The sequence below is a fragment of the Eptesicus fuscus genome, chromosome 19, assembly GCF_027574615.1.
Source record: "Eptesicus fuscus isolate TK198812 chromosome 19, DD_ASM_mEF_20220401, whole genome shotgun sequence".
In the NCBI taxonomy this organism is placed as follows: Eukaryota; Metazoa; Chordata; class Mammalia; order Chiroptera; family Vespertilionidae; genus Eptesicus; species Eptesicus fuscus.
Genome location: NC_072491.1, coordinates 4302659 through 4322242, shown reverse-complemented (window position 1 = coordinate 4322242; position 19584 = coordinate 4302659). Strand labels below are relative to the sequence as shown.

Sequence of the window (19584 nt, the reverse complement as noted above, 5' to 3'; positions counted from 1 at the left end):
GAGCAGCAGGAAGTGTGGCGCCGCACCTGCCTGCCTCCTGCAGGGGCGCTCCCGGGTGAGCGGAGGGACCAGGCCCTCTCCCCGGCCTCTGCTCAGAGGACGACCGCGAGGCGGCTCAGGCCCCCGGCGCCCGGGAGCAGGTGTGCCTGTCATTTTCTCTGGGGCTCTATCTGGGGCCAGGTTGTGGCCTGGCCCCCACGGGACCAAGTGACCTCCCCAGAAATCTCCTGGTTCGCAGGTGTGCGGTGGGGGGCAGGGCCTCCTCGCTGTTCTCCTCGGAGCTGGAGCCCAGGGAGGACGCCGAAAGCGCTCCCTGCCCGCCGTCCTCGCAGGGGCGCGGGGGGCCCTGGCACTCTGGGCTGCCCGACGACTTGAGGCTCTGGTTAAAGAAGGCCGACGCCATGCACTCGGCCGCCGTCTGCTCACAGGCACAGAGCAGCTTCTCGCACAGGCTCTGGCCCACACCTGCGAGGCGAGAACAGGAGCAGCCTGAGCCACGGCGCCACGGAGCAGGAGCCCCCAGTGGCCTCCGCCCCCTCTTGAGCCTCTAGCGTCCAGCACGCACTGATGCCGCCCCTGGACTTGCTCTCGCTTTCTCCTGATGGACTCCCACTTGGTCACGAGTCCCCTTGGCATCGCTGTTCCAGAAGTTCCCTGGAGCCCCTAGGGCAGCGATGGGCAACCTTTTGAGCTTGGTGTGTCAAACTTCACCAAAAAAACTGAGCATAACTCGGGTAGTGTGTCACTTTGAGGAAAAAACTAATTCCAAGACTCTAGTCGCAAATGTTTCATCCTCAGGAGCAGCAAATGTTTCATCCTCGGCATGCGGCCGCGTGTCATCAGAAATGGCTATGCGTGTCAGTGGTGACACGCATGTCATAGGTTCGCCATCACTGCCCTAGGGAAAGGCCGCATCTTCCCTGCAGTGGCTCCCACCTGTGGCTCTAGCACAACAGAACTTCTCTCTCTGCTAGTATGTTCGTTGGCCTGGCCTGGCCACCCTACCGCATAGCTTGCTGTGGGCTTGGGCGTGGGCGGACAGCACCCATGAGACTCAGGAAGACACGTTTCCGGGTGCTTAGCCACAGGCCTCCTGCACAGACTCCCCTGGTACCCGCAGCTTCAAAGATGTGTCTGGCCCGTTGCATTTGTTCATCTCATCCTGCCATGAAGGACCCACCACCAGATCCACCGGCTTTTCTCATCACACCAACCCTCCAAGTCTCAGACACTGGCCTTCCCATCAGCCCGGGCACACGTGTCATTTCGGCAGCAGGGGGAGAAGAGGAGCAGAGTGGACACATGCAAGCCTGCTTCCTGGAGCCCTCGGCCCTTCCGCCCAATCCCAGTGTCTGGGCGGCACAGGGCAGGCTCCGGGTGCCCTCCCATCGCCTGCCCCTGCACCAGGTGTGGGCACGGAGCTCAGAGCTCACAGGGTTGGGACTGGATCCCTCAAGCTCTGTGGGAGTTCGAGCTGCATAGGCAGTGCTCCTGGATTCTGAGAGCCTTCAGCTGGGCACGGGAGACCTCACGGTGTGGTTGCATATCACGACAATAGTTCTCTGATCTGTCACCCATGGGCTCTAACCCACCTCGGCCCCTGGTCCGCCTTAGGACAGAATGTCAGTGTTTCGGTCTGCGTTCCTGATCTGGTACCTGTTATCTCCCAGCCTCACCTTCCCCCTCAGCAGTCTCCTCACCCTCTCTCTGCTGGCCAGACAGAACCATATGCTGACCCTGCGCTGCCATGAGTCCCCAAAATGCCTCGGTTTTCCTTTCCCTTTTCTTGGAACATCCACACCAAGCAAGGCCTTTGGAAACCTGAGCTCTCACCTCCCTGCTCTGACTTCTCCCATCCTCACTGCAGACTCCGCAGGCCCCACCTCATGTTAGCAGTGTGACATGAGATGAGGGAGTCACTGCCTTGTCTCTCTCCCCTCCAGGCTCTGAGGGACTTGAGGCAGGGATCCTGCATGCTCACTGTGTCCCAGCTCCCGAGGAAGGGTTGCTGGTAAGTAGAAAATTGAAGGGAGGGAGGGAGCTCCCGGGAAGTGAGAGGCACGCATGATCCTACAAGGAGGTGCATGCAGAGGGAGGAGGGGGAGGGGACTGACAGCCCCCAGAGGCTTCCCCAGGAAAATGCAGACGAGAACCAGCTCTCGCCCAGCTCTGTGAAATGCAAGAGGAGCAGTTCCTTTTCAGCTGCAGAGCACCTGGGAAATGCATCCAGTCATGTGGGTGAGGAAATGGAGCCAGAGAATGCGACAGGCCAGTGCTGACGCCTCGCTCTGCTGTAAGAGTGATGCGGGGGGAGGGGGCGTGTCAGTTTCCAGCCATCCCACCTGAGGCCCTGACCGCCACAGAGGAGCCCCCAGCCTCCAGGAGAGAGGAGCTGCAGCCTACCTGGCCCTTCAGCCAGGGACACCATCCTGACGGGGCCCCTCGGAAGATGTCACCGGGAAAGGGCTCTGCTGCTTAGGGAAGAGCCCGCTGGCCTGGTGGAGACGCGGCTCGAGGTCCGAGGCAGTGGGGTCCTACGTCCCAACCAGCCCAGCCCTGATGCCTGTGTGACCTTGGACCTCGGCCCCGCCTCTGTGACCTGGGAGCCAGCCTCCTGGTGCTCTGGCCTGGACGGTTGTGAGGATGAACTCGCTCACAGCAGGAGCTTGGAGCAGACGGCACGCGGTGAGCACGCAGTGCCACGGGCTTTGTAACGTGCCAGCCCTGTGCCCTAGGCGCCGACGTCGCCTCTTAACTGGAGTCCCCTCCGTGGACTAGGGCAGTGGTCGGCAAACTCATTCGTCAACAGAGCCAAATATCAACAGTACAACGATTGAAATTTCTTTTGAGAGCCAAATTTTTTAAACTTAAACTACTTCTAACGCCACTTCTTCCAAATAGACTCGCCCAGGCCGTGGTATTTTGTGGAAGAGCCACACTCAAGGGGCCAAAGAGCCGCATGTGGCTCATGCGCCGCAGTTTGCCGACCACTGGACTAGGGGGTCTAACATGTGCCTCACAGGGAAGACGTGTTAGGTCCGTGATGGATGAAGAAATGCTGGGAGAGCGTCTGCACCCGAGTGTGGTCATGCTGCTGCGCTGGGGGAAAGGATGACCCACTGGGAGGCCCACACACTCACACTTGGGGGTACCATCCGCGCACACCACCGGCGGCCGAGGGAGCCTCCCGCGCCGGCAGCCCAGCCTCGCCACCTGCTGCAGGCAGCAGTGGTGGGACCAGCAGCACCTACGACCAAGGAGAAGCCGTCACTGCCCGGCTCCCAGCTGCCCGGGAACCCCCAGGGCCTGCTCCTCCCGCACCCCTACCCAGTGCGAGGAGCCCGGGCCTCCCTCCGTGTGCACGGCTGGTTCCTGCACGCCAAGCGCACATGTGCTGGCTCAGGCTGCGCGCTGCACAAGAAGCTAAAGTGAAAATCACTCCAGTTCCCAGAATGCAAACGTTGAGGAGCTACTTTCAGCGTGGCCTCTGGCCCAGCACATCAGTGAGACCCCCACCCTCTGTCGCTCATCACAGATGTCTTTGCAGCGTGACCCCCCTCAGGTGGCTGGTCTGGCGGGCTCTGCCCCTTCGTGGGTGGATGACCTCCGATGAGGCTGAGCCTCAGCTGCTCACCCGGAAAATGGGCCCGTGACGTAACGAGCCACCCGAGTGAGGTAAGGCAGGCAGCAAGCTCTCTGTGGACCTCGAGTGACGCCCAGGTGAGGAGGGCTCTCGCCTCCCCCTGCAGGCAGCACCGGCGCCACCGCCGGCCACCCTCGCGCACCTACCTGTCCAGCGCGTCCCTGGGTTCCCCTCGTCCTTCTTGCCCACAGTAGCAGCCGTAAGATTCAAACTCCTCGGGGCACCGGGCGGTCAGGCAGAAGAGCATCTGCCCCAGCTGCGGCATCACCCGTGTGTCCTCCCCCGCTCCCGGGTGCGGGACGGCGGGCCTGTCACAGGCTGGGGAGACGGGAGGACTCGGCGGGCAGCCGGGAGTGCCAGCGCCGCCTTCCCAGGAGGGCTCCACGTGGCCGCAGCTGTGCCAGGAGCCTGCGTCCTCCGCCCCCTCCCCACTCCGGGACACTGTCCTGTGCCCAGGCCCCGTCTGCGATGGTCGTCTTTCAGAGAGGTCTTTCTCACCGGCTCTGCTCGCCCAGGCTCCTTGCTACACCCCCCCCCCCCCCCGCCCGCACCTCGGTGCGGGGGCTCGTCAGGGCTGCACATGCTCTTTGGGCCACATTTACTACTGAGCAGGACCCAGCACCCGGGCCCCTGGCTGTCCTCTGAGGCTGTCTGGCTTCGCAGGTCAGCACACCTGTGGGGCTTGTCTTTCACACCTCGGTTTTCTGTCTCTATTTCTGCATCTCTCTCTCCCCACCCTACTCCCCCTCCTGTAACTGTGCAAAACCCCACCTTCATAGTCTGGGTGGGAAGGACTCAGAAGGCCCATCTCCCCCTCCCCCACATGCAGCTGCTTGCACAGCCCTGCATGGCGCACTGAAAGGCAGTACCAACCCCTCCTCTGGGTCCTGCTGCCTGTGGCTCACGCGGGTGCAGGGCCTTCGGAATGCACCCGAGAGAGGAGAGCCAAGGCGGAGGGCTACCAAGACCCAAGTGTTTCGTTCTTTCCAGGAAACGGTGGCATGGACGCTGCTGGTGAGCACTGGGCCAGGGCCTGCCGTTTCCGGGCCCTGCCCCCAGCCCCGGGTGCCTGCCGGCCAGCGCACCCTCTCCCAGTCTCGTCTGCACCTTCCCGTCACAGCGACGTGCCAAGGTCAGTGTGACACAGTGGCCTTGTTAACCGCCTAACCAAAGGCGCTCAAGGCTGGGAGGGGACAGGCTCCTGTCTGCCTGCTGCTCACCTTTCCCAGTCGTCTCCTCAGGACCACTTTTGACGGATGGCACGGCCAGCCCCAAAGATGTCAAGCCGCCGGGGACCACGGTCACGCCTCCGGCTGTGGCAGCCATCTCTGCGGACCCTGAAAATGCACAACTTGACAGTCGGTGTCCAAGAGGGATCCGAGGAGGGATTTGCGGACAGGCACCAGGTCAGGGCCAAAGGCAGACAGATATTGGGAACGAAGCACCAGACTAGGCTTGCAGACGTCAGAGCTGCGTCTCGGGGATCCGGAATGCTGCGTGGATCCCCAGAGTCCTGTGATAACCTTGAACCTGACAGGGTCCTGGCTAGAACCTCTGGATGACATCCGGTGGGTGAGAACCGCCACCCTCAGGCCTACCTTTGTGTCGTATCCACGCTCATGCGCCGGCCCAGTGAAGTCCCATCACAGTGTCAACAAGTGAAGGGACAAGAATGACGGGGAAATTAACCCAGCGCATGGGCCACAATCATGTAGGCAAGCAACACTGTTCACACCCTTAGCACGCTGCCACAGCTTCTGGCCACACTCGGAAGTAAGTGTGCATCTGCACCGGGCCGGCAAGGCCTGCTCCCTCACACAGGCTCCCTGGCACCGTCTGGGTCCCCTGGCTCTCAGGGTCAGTCAGCCCCACCTGCTCTCTCAGCTGGAGGCAGCCGGGTCTCCATCCCACAGGCCACGCCTCCAGCCCAGTCTGGTCCCCACCGTCTGCTGCCCAGCTCCGTGCCCGGCACCGGGTGAGGCCTGGGCATTGCTGTAGATAGGCTTGGGGAGACTGGAAGACAGTATCTTCAGATATTAAAGTGCTCCCTTTGTAATGTGAGGTTGCAGCTGATGTGAATGGAAAATGAGAGAGAGCTTTCTCTATTTTTTGCAAGGCATCTCCTTAGCAGGTAAGTTTCCCTTTCTTCCTGTGAATGGATCAGCCTCTTAGTTTCATTTGTCTACTCCTTGGGGCTCTACAGGTAAACTGGCTCCCTGACTTCTCCCACTTGGAGTTTGGTGTCCTTTCTCGGGCTCTTTGGGGCACACCTGATCTAATATGGGGGCAGCAACTGGTCAAGGGCGGGAGCAGCTGAGCGTGCTTACCTGGAGGGGTTGTGGTCCTCGCGGCTTCCGTGCCTTCCTGGTCTTGGAGTGGTTCTGCTCCCAAGAGAGAGACAGGTAAGTGTCAGCCCCAGCCTGCCCCACCTGCTCCCGGAGGCAGTTCCCCCCACACCCCACCACCGGGCACCGGAGGCCGTGTGGTCTTGGCTCTGCCCCTGGCCACCTCCCGGGACAGCTGGTGTTGGTGGGGTCACTGCTGAGCCAAAAAGAGACCCCAGCTTCACCACCCTCTCCCCCTCACACACACACACACAGGCTTGCTGGGAAACTCAACTACAGGTGAGTCTGTTGAAACTTTTTTTTAAACAGAGAAAAATGTGGCAGAAGAATTGAGTCCCTTTGCTTGCCGTGTGGCCCCAGGAAGGCTGCTGAGCCTGCTTCTCTGCGAAATGAGTTTGTTGCTTTAACAGTAGTTAAGCTCGCACTACGCTGCAGACCGAGTGATCGCGTTCCCCCGGGTTCCAGGTTGGCACCCGAGCCCCCAATGTGGTGGTGGTAACAGGTGGGGCCTTTGGGGGTGACTAGGTCATGAGGGTGGGGTCCTCGTGAATAGGATGAGAGCCCTGTGAAGGCACAGCAGGAAGATGGCCTCACCAGACACCGATCTGCTGGTGCCTCCACCTCGGACTTGCAGCCTCCAGAACTATGGAAATACACCTCTTGCTTCTAAGCCACCAGTCCATGGCATTTTGTTACAGCAGCCTGAGTAGGCTTACTGTACACCAGGTTCAGCACTAAGTGCTTTGCTCAGATTAACTTCCTAACAACCCCATGAGTTAGTACAATGCCCACCCTCCTGCAGTGATGAGAAAGGTCACTTGCTCAAGTTCACAGGGCTAGAAAGTGGCAGAATGCAAACCCAGTCACGTGCTAACGGTGACCCTGTGAACCACTTTGCTAGGCTACGGTTTCACTGCTGGCTGAACCACAAAGAACCAGAGGTGGTCGCTCCTCCCAAAACGCTCTGGAAAGGAAGGAGCTGCCTGAAACTCTGTCCGAGGTCAGGGTTATGAAGGTGTGATGAGACCATCAGGCTTGGACGTGCACTGATGGGGACTCGGAGGAGTTCTGCACTGGGGCAGGTGGTTCCCTTCGAAGGCCAGGTGCCCAGACTCACAGGGAAAGGGATCCACACTGTACCCCGGGCAGACGACTCCACCTCTTGGAGCTTTTCCTTTACCTGGAAAAATGGGGGTGAAAATGGGCCTCCCAGAACCTCAACTATGTCTCCACCCTTTAACCATTCTCAGTAACGAGTAAATAGTCATTATCAGTGATTTATACTTAGTAATAAAGTGTCCATGGTCATTAATCACAAGCCAAGTAAATGTTAGGACAGCTTCCTCCATCTTAGTATTTCTTGGCTTAGTATTTTAGGTAAGGGGCTGTTCTCCGTGAGTCACTGTCAGGGAATGGGAAGAAAACAAGTCTTAGCCTCAAGTCGGGGGTTAGAGACCAGAACAAATCACTTGCTGGGTGACTTGGAACTTTCAACCCCCAGAGCCTCCGTTTCCTGTATGATCTGCAAAGGGTTATCATTTCCTCTGGGCTCTATCCAAAAGTGGCCACCGGCCTGAGCACGAGTATTTATTTGGGTGGCATTTCTCCAGGTGATTCTATGCTGGCCTCTGAAGGCCCCTCTGCTTACTTGTCCTGGAGAGAGTGGTCAGCTGACTCGTCCTGGGGAGCGTGGTCAGCTGGTCAGCTCTGGAATCAGCAGACACTGTGAAGAGAAACCAACCAATTATCAGTCAGCTTATTGGTGCTCCATTCTGTTCCCATTCAGTGGGTGAGGGGCCAGATGGGAGTCAGTCCTGTGTTCAGGCAAAGAAAGCAGCAAATGGAGGAAGAGCCAGTCTTGGCCCTGATGGATCAAGTCCTGGAGGAAAGGCAGCCTGAGAGGGAGTTGATTCCAGAAGTTAGGAAGGACCCACCGGAGGCCTCGAATCCCAGCCCCACCACTCAGCTCTGTGTCCTGGACACCTGCCTTCTCCATCGCAACATGAAGGTTATAGCAGTGACTTCATCAAGTTGTGCGAGCACTAAGGGTATTAGACATTTCAAGCAAGCTGTCTAGTGTCCTGCATGCGATTTGATGGTGTGTGCAGATTTTTAAAGTTCCACTAGAATTTCTAGAAGAAGATGCCAGCCCAGAATCTTCCCACCCTCTCTGTCATGCAATCCTCTGCCATCCTGAAGTCAGGTATAATCATCCCTTTCCAGGGGTTGGCAAACTAGGGGCTGGCCCTTGACCTGTTTTTGTAAATAAAGTTTTATTGGCATACAGCCACAGCCGTGCAGTGATGGACTGTCTACGGCTGCTTTCCTGCTACAGTGGCAGAGTTGAGTCGCTGTAGCAGAGGTCCTGTATCGAAAACGTTTACTATCTGGCTCTTTACCCAAAGTTTGCCGAACCCTGCTCTATGCAAAGGTGCCGAGGTGCACCACGCTCCCCCCAAAGTCAGCTGAAAGCGGGAGAGGCAGGATTCGATCCCACATCTGCCCAACTCAACACATCATCGCTTCATCGCGTGATGGTGACCACACTTCCTCACCCGCTGCCCCACCTGCTCCCATTCTGAGGGGCGGACATTGCAGCAAGTAGTCCAGTACTGCAGTGGAAATGGGGGCATTGGGGCGCAGCCTGGCCCTCTGACTCACCTTCTCCTGAGAGGGCCACCAGGCTGGCGTCTGTGGGCTCCACAGGTTCCGCTGGAAAAGAGCCCCAGCGGCAGTGAGTGACGGACACAGTGTCCACACCACCTCCCAGGGTCTCGGCCCAGAACGGGCTGGGTGGGACTGCGGGGCCCAGAGAGGAGGGCCTGTGCGGGGTGCTGCCGGAGAAGGGCTGCTCCCCCGCCTGAGGGTCCCCCGCCTCCTACACTTCCCAGAACGCAGGGTGCCAGCCAGGCCCCAGCTCAGAGGGACTCCAGAGGCTCTGGGTTCTGGAGAGGATGACACTGGAGCACAGACTGTGACAATGAAAGGGCTGCCGAGCCTGAAGGCCTGGCTGTGGAGTGTGGTGTCCTGACCCGAGAAGACCGTTCTAAGTGGAGGCAGGTGCAGAGAAAAAAGACCGCTGGGCTTGGGAGACCTGGAGATGCAACACCCCCCACACACATGCCCCTGCCTGCACACATGCACACACCATATCACACGTGTACACCCAGAAATCCACCACCCACACCCACACCAGCTCCCTCTTAACCAAGCCCTGCAGGACTGTTTCTGAGAGACCCCAGCTCAGGAAACGAGGGACGCTCTGTGGGGGTGCACCCTGAACTTCCCACCCCCGGGCACCCATGCTGTTGGGGCTGGGAGAGCGTGGGAACTTTGGTGAACATGTAACAGGTGCCTCCGTCGGCTCCATCAGTCGTCTGGCCCCTCAAGTCCGAGGAGCAGCCGCCTCCCTCGGAGGCCTGACCTGGGCAGGAGGCTCGTCAGCTCCTGCCTGCGGGTGGTCTCTGCAGAGGAACCCTTCGGAGCAGCGGGTGGGGAATGTGAGGTGCTGGGCTTGGCACCTGAAGACATGGCTCCCACGCCGGCTCCTGGCCCACCGCCAGCCCACCACGGACGCAGGGCCAGGCGCTGCCTACCCGCAGGCGGCGCCAGGCAGAAGGCGGTGTCCAGCAGGTTCAGGGAGGAGTTGATGGTGGACTGGGCCAGGCACTCGATGGCCGCCTTGTCGCAGGTGCACAGCAGGTGCTCGCAAGGGTCCCTGGACTCTGCACAGACCAAGGGCGGAGCCCCTTGGAGTCCCAAGAGGCAATGCAGACGCCAAGGCTGAGCTCCCGACCTGCCCGCCCAAACCCCGCGCCCCCTGCAGGTGTCCTCCGTCTCCTCGGGGTGTGGGTCCAGTCTGGGCCCACGCGCCCTCCTTCACTCACACCCCAGCCATCGGGCCATCTGATGGGCTCTGCTTTCCATGAAACTCTTTAGAGTCGGCCCACGTCTCCCCATCTCCGCCTCACTATCCTGGGCCACCCCTCGCCTCTTCCATGGGTTACATGGGTGGCCTGCTGACCCCTCTCCCTGCCTCTGCCCGGCTGTGTGGCTATTCTCACAGGAGCCAAGACAATTCTTTGAAAACTCAGGTCACACCATCACCACGTCTGTGCTTGTGTTCAGACCCTCCCAACTCAAAGTCAAAGCCACGGATCCCGCTCCCTCTCCGACCTCCTCTCCTGCCTCACCCCAGTTCTGACTCACTGGCCTCCATTCCTCAAGCGCCAGGCCCCTCGAGCCTCAGGGTCCAGGTGCTGTTACGTCTGTCCGCACGGCTCTGTCTTTGTTCAACTGTCACCTTCTCTCCACCTTCCTGCTTCAATAGGTGACCCCACCCCAGCCTCCCATGCCTTTCCCTGACTCCGTATCCTCCACGTCTCTTGTCACTGTGTAATGGTGATATCATTTGCTTTCGGTATTTTCAGAGCCTGAAAACCATGATAAAAGTCCAGAATGTGAGGATGTCCCCAATACCTAGAGGATGTCCCCAATACCTAGACACTTGTCTTGGACTTGGGTAGGTGCTTAGCTCCTATCTCTTGAATGAATAAATGAGTGATGAATGAATGAGTGAATGATGAATGAATGAATGAGTGAGTGAATGAGTGCTTTCAGTGCTCACTGTGTGCCTCTCTCCCATCCTGGACGCTCCTTACTCCAGCTCGCCCACGCCGTCACCTGGACTGTGGAGCCAGCCTCGCCTGGACCCAAACCCTGGCTCTGCCACTTGGCACTGATGTGACTCTAACAAGTCACTCCATTTCTCTGCGCTCCCCTCCGGTCTGAGAGCTGGGGACAGCGACCCCGTGTGACAGGTTCTTTAGAAGATGGGGTTGCTGTGAACGCAGCGTGTGGCACCAGGGAGGCTCTCGGAAAGAGCGGCTCCGAGATGCACCGACAACGCGCCTGCCCCTCTGCCCTCCGTGCCTGGGCCTGCGCTGCTGCTGCTGCCCAGAGACTGAAGTAAAGTGCCGGCTGCCCCAGCGAGCAGGGGGGCAGCTGATGCAGCACCACCCCGGCCTCTCACCCGGCCGTTCCTCCCTCCATGCCCACCGCTGCGTCCTTACCGTCCAGCAGGCACCCGCTAACTGCTCTGGGAGCGTTCGTCCCCATAACTCTCCGAGGCAGAGTGTCTCCTCCCTCATCACCCCACTGATGCTCAGGCAGCAGACTGCCCTTCCCAGGTTCCCTGGGTTGCACCACGTGACAATGGTAAATCAAAGAACCTGCTGACTAGCTGTGTGTCAACTCAGAAGGCACGCACTGCACACCTACTGTGCAAGGTACAGATGCCACAGAGCCTGGCCTGGTCCAGACGGGGGCCTCCGAACGGCCCTCTCCACCCTGCCCCCGGCACCCGGAGATGCTCACCACACGTGATCTTCTTGCTGACGCAGTTGACATCTGTGCTGACCTTGGTGGCGTCTTGGATACAGTCCATCTCAGCAGCCTCCTCGTGGCACCTGCGGTGCTGGAAGCAGCAGCTGGGGGTGGGGGAGGGTCAGGAGGGAGTGAGGGGGAGGGTCAGGAGGGAGGCAGGCAGCCTGCCATCACCCCGTGCCTCCCGATGGTTCCAGCAGGGTCTGTCTCAGACACTCTGCACTCACACACACGCTCTCACACACACACACACACACACACGTACACTCACACACACACACGTACACTCACACACACGTACACTCACACACACACGTACACTCACACACGTACACTCACACACACACGTACACTCACACACACACACACAATACTGGAAGTATGTTGCCTGTGCAGCAGGTGCTGCTCTCATCAGGAGCCTTTATGTTTGTGGGGACTGAGACGTGGGCTCTGTAACTTGCCAAGGTCAAGGCTGACCACCGCCTGGCTGAGACTCAGTGTGGTCGGGTGGCACCGGCACACAACATAAGGATTTGGGGGATTCGAGAAACATCCATAGGGATCCCACCATGCGTCAGGCCCTCAGTAAGCGGTAGCAGTCATTTCTGCAACCTGCCCGACATGCAAGTTCAAGGTGGCAGTAGCCCGCCCTCCAGGAGCCCGGAACCCCGTCCCCGTCAGCTGACTGTGTAAGTAATTGGAGCTGAGCGTGACCCAGAATCCTGCCGGTCTCTCGCCCTCGTGCTCTGATCATCCTTTCTGGGCCGGAGACAGTGATGAATTACTGCTTCGCTTCTTTGACTTCTAGGTTTGCGGGGTGTTAATCATTAAAGGAAACGCCAAGGGAGGCCCCGAAAGGAACGTGTTCCCAGAAATGGCCCTGGCACCGTGCCGGGCAGAACCAGCCTCCCGCTCCTGAAAGTCGGGGGGCAGCTCCCGGGGTCGGCCCGCTCCTGGTCCCGCAACGGGAAACTGCCTTTTGGGCCAGGGTGACCTACACCCTCTCGGAGATTTGAAGATGGGACAGGTCTGTGTTTTAATTCCAAAGCCATTAGTCCTTGTCGATCAAGGACATGTCGCTTTCTAATCAGTTCATTTCTCATCTCTGAAAAGCAATGGGAAGTTGACCACCTCGTCATCGGTCGATTTACTGAGCTCCACGTGCCAGGGGCTGCGGGCACAAGTAAACGTGCCTGAGCAGACCCTCCCCCTCGCGGGCACTTCTACTCCCTCCCTATTCCCGCGAGGCCTTCACCTCACCGAGGCGGGGGGGGGGGGGGGGGGGGGGGGTCTGCTTATGTTAAGCACAGAGGTCACGTATGGGTGGTGTTCGCTACATGTCTGAAACTGCACAGAAGCCTTCATCGTCCCTCCCCCCTGTGGCCAGGACTCTCCTGAATGAAAAGGATTCTCACGTTCTATGTGGAAGAGCCCCTGGGCGGCTGGTTAAACCCAGGCTCCCGGTTCCAGCTCGGGGTGCCCCGTCGGCAGGGCGGGTGGGCCGCTGGCCTCTGCCTGTGAGCAAGCAGCCAGGTGGCTCTGGAGCAGGGGACCCACACGGTGAGAAACGAAAGGAAAGGTTTGCCTATCGGGCCGGACACAGGCTCTTGATAACGCCCTCGGACGCGAGCGGATCACAGATGAACTGCAACGTGAAGATGAGGAAGGCAGTCTCCCCGCGGTGAGTCCCAGAACCGAGACACCGCCTGACCCCCGTCCAGGGAGCTGTCTGTGTGTGCGCTCGGCCACGTCCCAGCCGGGCCGCCCGGCTCCCGCTCACCTGTCAGACTCGTCCACGGGCAGCCCTTCCATCTCGAACCGGCAGGCGCAGCCGTAGTCTTCCAGGTCCCGGGGGCAGAGGCCAGCCACGCAGCGCAGGCCGCTCACGAACTGCAGCAGCGCCGGGAAGTTGGTGAAGACGGCCTGCAGCCAGGTGAAGTGGGAGCCCAGGCAGTCTGCGGGGGGAGCAGGGCGGCGCTGGAGCGGCGTCCAGGGGGAGCCGCCCGGACCGCCGCCTGCAGCTTGCACCCACAGTGTCTCCTCAACCTACGAGCACCTGTGCGGACCCAGCACTGTGGTAGGCTTTGAAGCCAAGCAGGCGGATAAGCCAGGGCCCTGTTGGTGCCCACCTCGCAGCCACTATCCCTTCTTCCTCGCCAGCAGAACAGCCTTCTCCCCAGGTCCCTGCAAGGTCACATGATCACTCTCAGCTGGCCGTGGGCGTCCCGGGCTTCCAAGGTGGGCTAGGGCTGAGCATGGAGCCCCGATCTGGCCCAAACAACGTCAGGGAAGTCTGTTAGAGGCTTGGGTTGTGGGCTCCATCCCAAGTGGGGGGCGTGCAGGAGGCAGCTGATCAATGACTCTCTCTCATCATTGATGTGATGGATGTTTCTATCTCTCCCTCTCCCTCTCGGAAATCAATAAAAATAATTATTTTTTTAAATGCTTTTGCAAACAAAACTGGCAAGAAAACGGTGTCCAGTGTTCTGGCTCTAAACCTCATGCCCACCCCCTCTCCACTCTGGCATTCTGACCGCAGGACCGTTAAGGGCTAAGCGGGGTGATCCCACCGCACTGAAGTGCAGGAGTCGCACCAGGGAGCTGCGGGGGGAGAGGGAGTGGCGGGCATCTAGAGTTGCCCATAAGGACCAGTTCCACCCCACTGTTCCAGCTGCCTCCTACCTCACTGAGTCGCCCTCCCCGTGTTTCATTTCCACACGCCCTCATCATAGACATGAAGAAATATAACACCCTCAACAATGAAGATACATTGAAAGAAGCATGAAGAAATGATTCTATGCTGATGGAAAAGCCACTCTAAGATTGTGTGGCCCGGAGGTGTGGCTCAGTGGTTGAGCATCGACCCAGGAACCAGGACGTCCATCACAGGTTCGATTCCCAATCAGGGCACGTGCCTAGGTTTCGGGCTTGATACCCAGTAGGGGGCATGCAGGAAGCAGCCAATCAACGATTCTCTCTCATCATTGATGTTTCTCTCTCTCCCTCACCCTTTTTCTCTAAAAATAAATAAAAGCATGAAAAAAGAAAAAAGATGGGCGTGTGTTCACGTAAACTTATTTAACAGTGTACAGGGCGCCTGCGCTCAGTCACATGCACCGGCAGGCGCAGCCTCATGCCCAGCGCTAACCCAGCCGCACTCAGCATCTCCGCTCGTGTCCACCACGGTGTCATCTGAAGTTTTAGTAATTTTGGTGATCAGTGATCGGAACCACTGCGATGATTGACAGCTACTTGATAGCTGTGTTGCGGATAAATGGAATATTCTAGACGCCCTTTGCACTCCTCAGGCCTCATGTCCTTTTGGTTGGGGAGAGAAGATGAGAGGACTTGGGAGGAGGGGACTCAGCTCGGGACCGAGGAGGACGCCCAGCCGTGTGGCCTTGGACAAGTCACTGAACTTCCTTAGACTCAGTTTCCTCTCCTGTAAAACGGGCCCACCTTCGCCTCCTGGCCAGGCTGGGTCAGGACTGCCCTCTGAAGCTCCTCTGAGGCGCCCGCAGGACAGGGGCCGCCTCCCTGCTCCGCACCTGGTCCCACCGCGTGGAGCTGCTGGGGAGCCGTGGGAGCCCCAAGGGCGGAGGCCAAGGTCATTTCCTTAGATTTCCACACACACGTGTGCTCTGACACCTGGGGCGGGGCGGGGAGGGGTGAAAAGCCACTTCAGATGGGACTTACCGAAAATTTCGGTCGCACTCTCCACATTTTTGAACATCCCATCGAAGAATGTGGCATCTGAGTGGAAGGAAGAGAAAAATGAGGATGGAGCCGTGGTTTCTCCCGGTCCCTGTCCGGGCCCTGGGTGAAGAAGAGCTAAAACCCTTTCTTTCTCTCAAGATTTGACCTTGGGCTAACTTCTAGTAACACGGGTTGTCATGGAGACCTGATGAGATGAAAGGGGACCTCTGTTACTAGGCAACATGGCTCAATGATTTAACAACAACAACAAAAGGCCCCTGGATGGTAGGATGGACCTGGACTGGCGGGAAGGAGGGATGGACTGACTCCGGCACCAGGCATGTCCCTCTGGGCAGCCAGAAGTGGGAGCCAGGCAGCCGTCAGGGGAGGCACGGACTCCTGTGGAGAGTGAAGCTCCTAGGCGGAGGGTCCCGGGCTGCTCCACCTGCGCCCAGGCCCCGCCCCGAGCCGCCCCCGGGCTCCTGGACGTGCTGTCACTGCCGGGCCTGCTGGCTCACCGCTTCCCGGCCGCGACCCTCCTGAGGGCCAGTGTGGCCTGGGCGTGTGATGGTCTGCCTCACCCCTTCGGTGGGCATGGCGCTGCCCACGGGGACCATGCCGTGAGGAGGGAGGCCGTGGTCATGGGCTCTGGGTGGGACTCATCACTTCGATTGAGGGGATCGCACACACACAACCCGGGGGCTCCCCCCCCCCGCCCCCCCTGCAAGGTGGGAGTGAGCCTCCTGTTCAGCTAGCATCAGCCAGCTCTCTGCACTCCTCCCCAGCGAGGGCCACGGGAGCACCCCCTGAGAAGTCGTCACCCAGGAAACGGACACATGTGGGTCCTCCCCCGGGAACGTATGGACCCTCCGGTCCCCAGGAGATGAGGTCCCTGTGAGGATCATCTCCCGATGGTTCTGCCCCAGGGAGACCCGAGCTCAATTGGAGGCTAAAACAGTTACCCTCTAACCCTCTGGCCAGACCACGACTTCTTTCTCTGGTTTGCCCTCGGCAGACACTTGTCTTCCCATGGGAACTTGCTTCGAGCTTTGTCTCAAAGGGGAGACCGATGGTGGGTCAGACCCCAGGGCTGCTGCTGAGGGGGAGGCTTTCGCATCTCACTGACTCCCTTCGCCTGCCATCGTCCCAGCAGCAGGTGGCCTCAGGCGTGCTCATCAGGGTCATGTTCTCTGCCAAGACCCCCGGCAACTTCCTACACAGTCAGGCTCCCAGGGGCAGTTCAAGGAATACTTACTGAGGTTTTTGGAGAGTCCTGGGGGCAGCTCGTGCGGACGGTGGGGGGTGTCCAGAGGGTGGCTCCCTGGTGAGGAGGAGAGGGGGGTGGTATGATCGTGCCCCAGCCCGCTGGCTGGCGAAGGTCGGAGTGGCAGCCAGGATGCACGCAAACCCAATCCGGTGCGTATTTCCCTAGCGCCTGCCGGGGGCTGGGGGTCTGCGGTGGCGCTTGAAGGAAATAACGCAGGTTTCCCAGCAGGAGGGGCTGGGACTTCAGTTCCATGTGAGACCCTATCCCAGAGCCCCACTGCCTCAGAAACCATTAGAGAGCATGAGCCGCCAACAGCAGGAATACTCCACAGCAATTGTGAAATGCTGCCGGCTCGCCCACGTGGCTCAGTGATTGAGCCTCGACCTATGAGCCAGGAGGTCACCGGTTTGATTCCCAGTCAGGGCACATGCCCAGGTTGCCGGCTCGATCCCCAGTAGAGGGCGTGCAGGCGGCAATCAATTAATGATTCCCATCATCGAGGTGTGTTTTTTTTTCTCTTTCTCTCTCTCCCTTCCTCTCTAAAATCAATAAAAATATTTTTTAAAAAAATATTGCTGGCTCCTTGACAATTGCTTCGCTGGCATTCCTTTGTGCAGCTGGCCATGAGGACCCTGTTCCGGAGGGTGGGGGGGACCCCGTTACTGACATGTGCTAACAGGGGATGCTGGCCCCCTGCACGCATGCTCCTCCCTGCGTTCAGGATATCGGCGCCCACACATCTTCATTAGCAGCCTGGAAAGTCACCCTGGATTTCAAACTGCTTATCTCCGGGACTGGACTGGCGCACGCACTCAGTGCAGATCCGCCTGCCTCACTCTCACTACCTGAGGGAGGAAGGCCACGGGAACATGAGGAAGTTCACCAGAATGATGCTCCCTATTCAGTAAAAGGTGGCCCTGAGCGACGGTGACTCGCATTCGGACCGTTCCTGCTTCCTTCCGCACACATCACCCCAGCCGCCCTCTGCCCATGCTGTGAGGCAGGTATTATCATTAGCATTTTATAGACAACTAGAGGCCCCGTACATGAATTCTGTGCAGGGGTGGGGGTGTCTCTCAACCCGGCCTGCGCCCTCTTGAAATCCGGGACCCCTCGGGTAGGGTCCCTAGGCCTGGTCGGTGATCAGGGCCTATCAGGGCTTTCCTTCCCCCAGCTGCCGGCAGCTGGCCCCACCCCCGCCGCTGCCACTGCTTGCCATCTGTGCGGCGCTGTCCTCCCCTCCCCTCCACCGGTCACCCCCCTCTGTGAGCGACAGGCGTGGGGTGCGATCGCTTGGCTGGCCTGGGCCTCCCTCTGTGGGGAGATTGCTGGCCAGCCCCGCACACCCGCTACAGCATCGCTGGCCAGTGGCCTGGGCCTCCCTCTGTGGGGCGATCATGGGGCGATGGTCAGGCTCCCCCGACCCATCACATCACACCCGCCTTGGCTGGCCTGGCGCCAGTGCGTGTCATAGCATGCTCATCCGGAAGGTCATCCGGAAGGTCATCCGGATGGTCCTTCTGCTGGTCGGTCGTTCGGTCGACTTGCATATTACGCTTTTATTATAGATGAGACGGAGACCCGTTGACCACTGGCTGTCCTCGATCTGGCCCCTGCTTCGCTCCGCCCAACCATCTCCTACTTGAACCCGCACCTTCTCTTGGCGGTTGGTCCTCTCCGCCCGAGAAAGAAGGTCTGGGGTGGAGTCCGGGAGGGTGTGGACCTGAGGGCAGACTTTGAGGCTTATGTAGAGGTTATGCTGTAGTTCCAACTGACAAGCTGCTGGGTAGGAAGCAAACCTCTTGTACCGTCCGCTAACCTGGGTCGTGGCCAAGAGAAAGGATCAGTGATGTCTGTGGGTCCCCCTGCCTCACTCTCACTGCCTTAGAGGGGCGGGTGTGTTGGTCCCGAGTTTTCCTGAAGGTGAGCACGGCCAGAGAAGAAGGCCCAGATAAAGACCGACCTCAGTGACGGCAGTGCCCGCCCCGCCGTGGAGGGAAGAGTGGGCTGGGGTGCTGAGAGCTGCACAAACGTGCGGACGAGAAAGAACATTAGACGGCACCGAAGACGCAGAGTCAAAACCAAGACTCCAGGTGGAGCTGCTGTTACCCCAGCTGCCAAGAAGTGTACTTCGATGACCAGGTTTGGTGGCATGGGACCCAAGTTTAGAACGGGGGGGATGGGGAGTGTGCAAGTTTCCACCCTTTACACTGGCCATACCTACAAAAGTGGGGAGGACGGGGTGCAAGGCCGCTCCAAGGACGGCAGCAAAACGGGACAGCGGGCCTTGAGCACCGGGGCGAGGGGGAGGGGTGCTGCCGGTGGAGAGAAGATCGCCCACCGGCCCCCTTGCCTGTGCTGCCCGGGCTCCCACCTCATCTCCGTGCCGCAGGCAGCCAGCTCCAGATGAGCTGCATCAACCCGACAGCTTCTCATTCATGTTCGCTCGCCATCGCTCGTTAGGCGAGGGGGTGACGCGGGCAGCAGATCAGAGGCAGTTTGAGGATCCGTCCCAGTGACCAGGTGAAGTAATCACACTCTAGGCAGGAAGGCGGCATAAGACACCAACACTCACCCGCACCCGGGGCCATCAGCAAGCCGAGGAGGAGAAGCGCGGCCATCGTGGGAGCCCCGGACGGACTGAGGCAGGACAGGAGCAGCCTCCTGGGAGAGAGGGCAGCGGGGTATGAGAGTCTGCTTCCAGAAACCCCCGGAATAAGAGCCCACGGGAGCCCTGTCCCACGAGGCAGTGAGGGCAAAGGAGAAAGCCTCAAAGGCGTCTGGTCCCATGAAGCTTTGCCCCTAACACACACTCTGCCACCAAAGAGACTCAGGCTACCCATCTGTAAAATGGGTGCTCCTTGAGGAAACATCTCGTTCATTCGTTCGTTCATTCCGCGGTCGCTCGTTGTGTGTCAGGCAGGGGGCAGGGACCTGGCACGCAGGGTGAGGACAACACGCCTCACCTGTGCCGTGTTTACAGGCCGCTGGCCAGGGAGGCAGCCGAGCAGGGCTCCGCTCTGACGGGGGCCCATTGAATGGTACGTGACCCGCACGTGACGATGCGCAGCCTTCCTCTGCGGTACCTGTTCCGCAGCCTGAGCCTTCCTCCAGCGTCCCCTGACAGGCAGAAATTTGGCCGTGGCCTGACGGCGCTGCCTGCCAGCAAATTATGCCCCCTCTTGCTTCCTTGCCTTGGTTGTGAGTGATTTGAACGCTTGGTTGCTGTCCCAGGGGTCAGAGAGCTG

The 19584-nt window shown here is 59.4% G+C and overlaps 1 protein-coding gene across 1 annotated transcript; it reads right to left on the bottom strand.

Annotated features, from left to right (window-relative positions):
• OC90 (otoconin 90) lies at positions 1-18957 on the bottom strand. The gene is made up of 13 exons (XM_028136318.2): positions 18912-18957; positions 16325-16390; positions 15070-15126; positions 13154-13328; positions 11365-11477; positions 9585-9713; positions 8650-8700; positions 7637-7711; positions 5971-6024; positions 4864-4980; positions 3790-3961; positions 3141-3247; positions 1-465 (listed from the first exon to the last, which is right to left on the bottom strand). The coding sequence occupies exons 1-13, from the start codon at positions 18955-18957 to the stop codon at positions 167-169; spliced, it is 1461 nt and encodes a 486-aa protein (XP_027992119.2). The 3' UTR covers positions 1-166.
• Between the last annotated feature and the right edge of the window lie 627 nt (positions 18958-19584).